This window comes from Pinus tabuliformis, chromosome 4_2 (genome assembly GCF_031772625.1).
Source record: "Pinus tabuliformis cultivar Carrire ecotype Pingquan chromosome 4_2, CPIR1, whole genome shotgun sequence".
Taxonomy (NCBI): Eukaryota; Viridiplantae; Streptophyta; class Pinopsida; order Pinales; family Pinaceae; genus Pinus; species Pinus tabuliformis.
In genome coordinates, this window is record NC_142304.1 from 602,383,838 (window position 1) to 602,392,505 (window position 8,668).

General features: G+C 41.9%; 1 protein-coding gene across 1 annotated transcript; it reads right to left on the bottom strand.

Moving 5' to 3' along the window:
• Positions 1-7,018: 7,018 nt before the first annotated feature.
• On the bottom strand, positions 7,019-7,621 carry LOC149170726 (uncharacterized). Its single transcript, XM_089425706.1, has one exon. The coding sequence runs from the start codon at positions 7,619-7,621 to the stop codon at positions 7,019-7,021; it is 603 nt and encodes a 200-aa protein (XP_089281832.1).
• Positions 7,622-8,668: the final 1,047 nt, after the last annotated feature.

An 8,668-nucleotide genomic window follows, 5' to 3' on the forward strand; every position in this document is an offset into this window, starting at 1 on the left:
ACAAATCTTTGTATAAATTGAAAAAGAATTTGACTTAATAATACTGATTCACCTCCCCCTCTCAGTATTATTTTCAACAAGGTCATCAACAGGATGATCGTGCATGCATATGTACAACTTGAAGCATCCACAAACACGGGATGAAAGCCTCCCATATGTCCAGCACAACTACAACATATCTCTCCATAGCTCAACTGGTCACATCCCCTTTTAGGTGGGGTTGGGATTCCAACCACTATGTCCCATTGATGTGGTCATACCATTTGCAACTACTCATGAAGACTCAAATCATGTTTATATTGAAGCTAGCATGGTTAATGGCTTCATTGATCGTATTCAGCACATCCAACAGCAGGTCCATGACATATACAAGTAGCGTCATGATCAGCATCGGGTGTCACATAGTTCCAAGTGGGTGATAAAGTTTGGTTACATTTGCATAAGGAGCATCATGTTGGGCCCCACCGCAAGCTTCGCATGCTCTGATATGGGTCATACACCATCACCAATGCTATAGGTGACAATTCCTTCGAGCTCAGTGTTCCATTTTTCCTTGACCTGCACCTAGTATTCAACGTGGACCGGTTGCGACCATACTTTCCCCATTGTTGGACACATCCGACGTTGTTGAGCAGTTGACACCAACAAAGATCAACCCAAGCCACATCAAACATGCCACAACTGAAAGGATCATGGACACACAAGTCAATAACACTCGCCAGCAGAGGATCTGGCTATATCGAGTTGTCAAGGTAGGTCAACTCGTTCATTAGGGCAAGTGGTTCACCAGGGAATAGGTTCAATAAAAAAATTCTCACCTTATGGAGGATCTGCACGCAATGGGGACCATTGCTTCCTAACGGGGGAGGACTGATCTAGGTGGATATTGGTTACAACGTGCCTACTCCTCCTAGGCCTCCAGTCAATTTCATCAATTTCCTTGATTATAGCAGCATTTACTATTTTTAGCAAATATTCGGGTCCTGAACTTCTAGAGTTGTTTTGACCCCTTAAACGACATATTTTTTAGGTACACAACAAGATATGGCAACGGTCTATTGGAAATCCTATAGTCCTCTAGGAGATCTTTCTAATGAGGTATCGTATGTGTCAGATCATATGACCAAGTTACGACCCTAGGAAGTTGGTTGCCCAACTAACCCCAAGGAGGGCCACAAACTCTTGGTGTTCCATCTCCTGGGGTTAGGATTTCAGTTGTTTATGGTTTCCCTTTCTTGTTCTATAATAAAAATTCCCTTGAGCCTCATTGTAACATAATTCATAGGCATGTAGCCGCCACATCTCTTCTCATAGATAAGATACCATCGCCCGAGCTAATTTATTTCCATTCTGTATGTAAGCATATTTCATTCTTTGATATTAATGAAATGAAGTTTTATTTATATTGCACCTCTATGTTTATGTTTATATATGTATTCTGTTACGTTCCTGTATAAGTCCGGATCACGAAATTTTCAGAATAATGGGCAAATCAGGGAAAATCTTTGTCTCATTAGCAAAAAGATAATCTCACTTAAAAGGTTAAGTTTATTCACTTATTAATTCGCTCCTTTAAAAAATTGAACTCGAGTACAACTATAACAATGCCACACTTTCACTAACCTTGTTTGCCTCTCATTGTATTTGTTTCACATTAGTACTCATTATATTCTCTCTCTCTCTCTCTCTCATATCTAGAGGAATCACTATCTAGTTGGAATTACCTACGTAAGACTTAGGTTCAAATATGGTTCACTACCACTATAAACCCTAAGGTTAAGTGAAATAATGTGAAAGCCACACCTAACAGGAAACTCTTGTCTCAAATTAGTGTCTAGGCATTCCAAATGGGGCCACCTACCCTTTTATCCAACACACAACAAACCAATATCTTAGTGCCGATATGAACCCAAATAGGAAGAGTGCAAAACCCTTTCTTTTTTTTTAATGAAAACAATTATACTTTGTATTAAAAGAAAGTCAAAGCTTGTTGGCCGATCACATTCAGAGAGCCTAAGAACCAGTCATCCTCAATAGATATATAAACTAATACCGTGACCCTAATGTTCTGGATCTTCTTAACTCCATTAGACGAATCGATTTCCTGAATTTCCCCAAGCTTGTGGATACAGACAAACTGCTGAAGTAAAAGACAGTAGAACATGAGAAACAGAATTAAGGGATTGGATCCCAATCTTCAACCCCGTCTCTTACCCGAATGCCAACGGGAAGGAGGACAGATTTGTTAGCTTCCGCATCCGCTTCCTTATTATTTTGCCGAAGAACGTGGAAAAAATTCACCTGAAGAAAGGAGCCAACTAGCTTTCTTATTCTGGTAACCACTCTTGCTAACCGAAAGTCACAAGGGGACGTGTTATCCATGAGAATTCGAATCAAGGATTGGGAGTCACCAAGAATAATGGCTTTCTCAATACCAAGATCATGTAAATGCTTTAGGCCCTACAACAGGGCCATGGCCTCAACCTACATGTTGGTACTATGACCCAAACCCCAGGCATACCTATTCTCTATGTTGCCATCTGCATTCCTGATGACACCTCCAGCCCCAGCAATCCCCGGATTGCCTTTGGTAGCCCCATCAAAAAACAAGGAGGAGTTAGCACGCTTTTGGAGCCACATCTGAAATTCGCCCTCAGTAAGCTTGATCTGCCAATCTTTTCTAATGTTGTACTATCTCTCATCATCAGAATACTAGAGACCAAGCTTGCTCCCCCATGCCAGTTCTTGAGGACTTAGATTTTTATTCTCCAACTTCTCAAACTTCTCACCGAGAGATTCCTTGAGCAGGCCATTGGCATTTGACAAAACAAGCTTTCCCTTCTGCGCTTTCTCTTGAAAAATTCTATGGTTACACTCAATCCAGATGTGCTAGAAAATGAATTTCGGATTGGCCAGCCAGGCTGCCTTGAACCAATTGTTCTTAGGGAACTTCCTGGGATAGAGGTGAGCCCAATCGGCAAAGAAGCCAATAATAGAGTTGGGCAGAGTAACTGTGAATCCCATGGGAAAATCGCTTCTGCCCAAATACTTTTGGCGAACCTGCATTCTATCAATAAATGAGAGGCATTTTCCTCGTTTTCCAGGTAAAGGGTGCATCTGGAAGGGACCAGGAAGCATTTCTTCTTAAGCCTGTCATCTGCTAGAATGTTGTTGTGGCACAATAACCAGTTGAAGAAATCGATTTTTGGCACACACTTCTGCCTCCAAAGTCCTCTCCAAGTCACAGGGCAGCAAGGAACATGGGGAATTTTTTTGAGTTGTGCATAGCCTTGCGCAACTGTGTAAGAACCAGTTTGAGAGCCCCAACCTCTCTTATCATGTTTTCTGATATTAATCAGGCTCATTCCTTTCAGCTTAGTCAGCTGAAATGACCACTCCTGATCTAGTGCAATCGGCATTTGAGGTTTCTTCCAACCTGCCCATGCATTGTCCTTCCAATTAGAAATATCCCACAACATTTTGATGTCATTGTTCAACATCCAGCTTTGAAGCTCAACGAGCTCTTGGGCATCACCTAATGGTTCTTCATTCATAATTTTATCTTTCCAGATATTGATGAGCTTGCCATTACCCGGGATCCAAAAGGAATGCTTTTGTATCAGAGGTAAGGCCTGCATGCAAAGCATGTGAATTTGAGAACCTTTAATGGTGGGGGTGAGATCATCTAAGCTTCGTAACCTCTGACCCCTGAAATATTTCTTCCATAGCGCCTTTTGAACCCAGCCTAGTTTCAGGGCTATTTGTCTCCATAGAATCTTAGCCCCCATAGCGATATTTTGTGGCCTCTGGTCCTTGAAGTTCAGACCTCCTTCTAGCATAGGTTTAGAAACTTTGTCCCAACTGACTAGGGGGATCTTCTTGTCATTTTGCTTGCTACCCTTCCAAAAAAACCTTCAAATCCACTCCTCCATCTTCTTGAGAATGCTGGTAGGAGCCAACATGGCCGAGAATTGGAAGATAGGCAGGCTGGTCAGGACAGACTTAATAAGCATTGCCTTCCCAGCAAGATTCAGCCGCGAGAAACCCCAACACTGAATTTTATTCTTGAATTTCTCACCCATTGGGATCCAATCTCTGCTAGAGTGACTCCTTTGGAAGATAGGAAGGCCCAAATAGATGAAATAATTCCAACTAGTTGAGCCAGCGAAGCCCAAACATCTGGATATTGAGGAGAGATCGCTATTGGAGATATTCCAGCTATAGAAATGGTATTTCCCTTCATTTAGTTTACTACCTGAAGTACCACAGAAGTCATCCAACACTTTCCTGAATCTGGAGGCAAAGTATATGGAGGTAGAACCCAGCAGAAGAGAATCATCAGCAAACAATGCATGATTAATATCCTTGACACCTCTAGCAATCCTAAGACCCATAATCTCTTGATCCACCTAACACTTTTCTAAATAAAAACTCAGAACTAAAGCTTGCAAAACAAAAAGAAGAGGAGAAAGAGGGCAGCCCTGGTGCAGCCCTCTAGAGGCTTTAAAGAACTTTGTTGCTCTTCCATTCACCAAAGGGGCAATCCAGGGCTTAGAGATGCAAGCCCAGACCCATCTAATAAACTCATGACCAAACCCAAACTTGTGCATCACATCAAAGAGGAAATTGTGACAAACTTGATCAAATGCATTAGCTAGGTCCAGCTTGACCACCATACCTTTTTCTTTCCGCTACAAACTAGAATGAATAGCCTCTTGCATGAGAATTATGTTGTCCACGATCTGCCTACCCTGAATGAATCCCCCTTGATTTTCAGGTATAATGGAGGGCAAGAGGACCTTCAATCTATTGGAAATCACCTTTGGTATGAGCTTGTAACCAATGTTGCATAGCGAAATTAGATGAAACCTATTAAAAGTGTTGGCTCCCTTCTCCTTTGGGATGAGGGTGAGAAAGGCAGAATTTGTGTTGCCTCCAATTTTCTGGTAGTTTTGAGATTTTAACACCATTCTATGCAAGTCCTTCTTCACTATTTGTCAACAAACTTGGATGAATATGGCTATGAAGCCATCTGGACCCGGAGATTTGTCATGCTCCATTTCATAGAGCACAACCTTTATTTCTTTTCTGGTAACTTTAGCTTCCAGCTAATGATTCATACTTAAAGAGATCTTGGAGGGGATAACATCCAAGAACCTTGTGTCCTGACTCGTAACCTTGACTTCACTGTAAAGTTTCTCAAAATGGGAGAAGGTAGCCCCTTTGTTACTTGTGAAATCCTTGTAGGTAACGAGATCTTCCTTTATTTCAGATATTGTGTTAAAGGACCTTCTAGCTTGGGCTTGCTTGTGGAAGAAGGAGGTATTCCTGTCTCCCGCTTTCAACCACAGACTACGGGATTTTTGTCTCCAATATTCTTTCTCTTGCAAGCAAGCTTTGTGGAATTTTTGTTGCATGTTTCCTTCTTTAGCTATAGAATCCTCCGAGGGGTCCTCCTCTTCCATTTGCAGTTGGTGCTTCTCGAGGGAGGCATGGGCCATCTTCCTTTCATCAGTTGGATTGGGAAGAGATTTAGCCCAGCTCTTCAGAACAGCCTTTACTCTTCTTAATTTTTCCTCCCATACAAAGAAAGGAGACCCTTTGACGGGCCGATTCCAGCTTTCTTTAACCTTATCCATAAAGTCTGAGTGCTTAATCCATAAAGGACTGAATCGAAAAGGTATGGGCCCAAAATTTCTGTGTGCTGAGAGCTCCAACCTTATGGGTTTATGATCTGAAATGCTGCATGGCAGAATGAGCATCCTTGCATCTAAACCAAGGAGAAGATAGGAACTTTGAAGAAGGAATCTATCTAATCATGCAGCAATATGGCCAGGACCCATTCTTTTATTTGACCAAGTATACTTACCTTTCAAGGGCTTGATGTTGAGAAGATCCCAATCTTGCATGATGTCCTCCACCCATTCCCTCGCTGGATCCCTTACTATGCTGCCAACTCTCTTCTCGGAAGAGCTTAAAGTTATATTCAGATCCCCTGCAATGATAATATTTCCCAAAGTTTCTTCCTCAACCATGAGTTTGATTGAGTCCCAACACTGCTTCTTTTCCCCTGCATTTACCGGCACATAAACATTAAAAAGGCTAAAGGTATCCCTTGTTTCTCAGCTTATGAATTGTATAAGTTGCCAGTGAGTATTTTGCTTTCCATTGACCAATTCCAACTTGGCTTCATCCCGGAGAGCTCCCAGCCCTCCCGATGCTCCTCGGGCTGAGACAGCCTACCCTCCACTTTTTCTCCAAAAATTCCTGCTTACTTGGAGGAAGATCTTCTCCTCCAACTTAGTCTCCTGGATCAGTAGGATATCTGGGGTTTCTATCCTAATCAAGCTTCACATAGCTTCTTCTTTTTGCTTGCTCCCCAACCCCGTGCAATTCCAGGAGACAATATTCATTATTTACTTTTTTGAGATTGGGTGGCCCCTTTGGGACGCTGTCCTTGACTTCTTGTAATCTTTGGTGTTCTTGTTAGAAGCTTCTCCAACATTGGTTGACTACCTTGGAGCTTGTCCTTATATGTTTCTCGCTCCCTTTTTTCCCAGTTAGACTTCCTTCCTCTTGTCGATCTGCAGGACATTGTTTGGGAGTCACCTATTTCTCCTTCCTCCTAAGATTCTTCCGAATCTTGTTCTTCCTCTTCCATCTTTGTAGCATTTCCCTTAGGGCATACTACTGCACTCTCACCTTGCCTGCAGTTTTCGAGGGTCTCTTTCTCATTTGCCTCCTTCGGTTGTTGTTCTATTTCTTGCACTTCAATTGAGGCTGAGGAAAGGGGGGTGAACGCATTCTATTGTGCCTTTGGATGTTGTCCTTGGCCACTAAAAGAAGGTTGTTGCCCTTTTCCCTTTGTAGCTCTAGGAGGGTTTGAGGGTTTGGGGTCAGCCCTTGATCTTTTGACCTGCTTCCATCCTTCTTCCTTACCTTGTTCTGCTTCTTCATTTTTAGTACAGTTCTTGGCAAAGTGTCCATATTCTTGACACTTGCGACACTTGAAAGGAAGCTACTTGTAGTCAAGTTTTTGCACATGAGTCCAACTCCCTACATTTATCTTTATAGCCTCCGGCAGCCCCACTTCTAGATCCACTTCGACACAGATCCTAGCACAGTCATATTGATCCTTAGTACTTGCTCGATCTATGAATTTTCCCAGCGCGTTGCCTATATGTTGGAGGGAATCCCAGTTCCAGCAATGTACAAGAAGATTCAGAAGTCTTACCCAAACTGGAACTGCCGACGGAACATCTTCAGCTGGATCAAAGTCAGGAGTCCATTTATTCAAATAGAGACCTTGAGGGCCCATAAAATAGGGCCCATTCCTGAAGATTAGATCCTTGTCTTCTTTTGAAATAAACTCGAACAGAAAATAGCCTCGCCCTAGAAAATACGAGGTGACACTTTGCTTGATTAACGGTCTCCAGTTCCTGCAGATCCAGGCTTCCGTGGCTTTGGGAGAAGGCCAAAGGCCAGTGAACTGTCCTACCAGGGCCCTCTCTGCCATTGACAAAGCTACCTTGATCGGCCCCTCCGGAGGAAGGGAGACCTCCGGTATATTTTCCAGTTTTTTTACAAACTTTGAAGCAATCGATTTTTTCTTGGCTGGCATCGAAGCCAAAAGGGTCTTGAACACGGCATCTTCAGCAGTAGGGGAGGACAGTAGGATGAAGGGGGGAGCCTGGGATGAGCCTAGCTCATCCATGGCAGAGGAGGCGCAGCCCTAACGCGGCCAACGAGCCCACGAGTGCATGCAGCAGGTTGCAGAACTCGGGGTGAAGATTCATTGGAAGAGTGCAAAGCTTACCTTCCAACCATTTAAGCTATTATACCTATATTTTATTTTATTTATTTTAATTAACATAATGATTAATTGCATCGAGAGGCACTCTACAACCCAATATGGGGGAGATTTTGTAGTGGTGCATAAGATGAAATGCTAGATCAAACAAGAATAAGAAGAAAACATAACATCGCTCAATTAAAAAGTAATAAAGATTAATAAATCGATACAATTCAATTTAAAACATAATAATTTTGTTTTTATGAATAAAATTACAAACATTTTTTTCTAGAAAATATGCATATCACATTAGAGGTGGTAGGTGGCTCGAAGTTGTGATTAGAAGTTTAGAAGTGGTAGCTGGCTAGAATTTGAGAGGTGGTAGCTAGAAGAGAGTGGCATGACAAACTTGGGAGGGAAACAAAAGCTTTGGATGGGCGACCAAACTACGGGAGACAAAAAAAAAACTTTGGATATGCATAAAAAAATATGAAACATTAGAGCATTAAGTAAATTTAATAGCTCTGGAAACCCTTGCGGCCACTGGGGTTTTACCCTAGTCACTCAATATTTTCTTTGCTTGCATGGATTTTCTACATATTGTTTAATGGTGAATCCCTGTGATTTAAAAAAAAAAACTATTTCTTTTGCAAGTATGGTTATTGGTCAAGCTAGATCTTTTTCAGTTTCATACAACTCTATGGTGAATTTTGGTAATGGTCTTTAGATGGTTCAAGAAATTTCTTCCTTCAATGTTCCTATGGATGAGGGATCTTTTTGTTGTGAAAATTATTTTTTGAATAATGGCTTGGTTTGTAGGTCTAATGGGTGTTGGTCACAGATGGTCGATCTACATAAATGGATCTTTGAGACATG

Coding starts and splice junctions, on each gene's coding strand:
- LOC149170726 (XM_089425706.1), bottom strand. CDS start 7,621: ATGCCAGCCAAGAAAAAATCGATTGCTTCAAAGTTTGTAAAAAAACTG.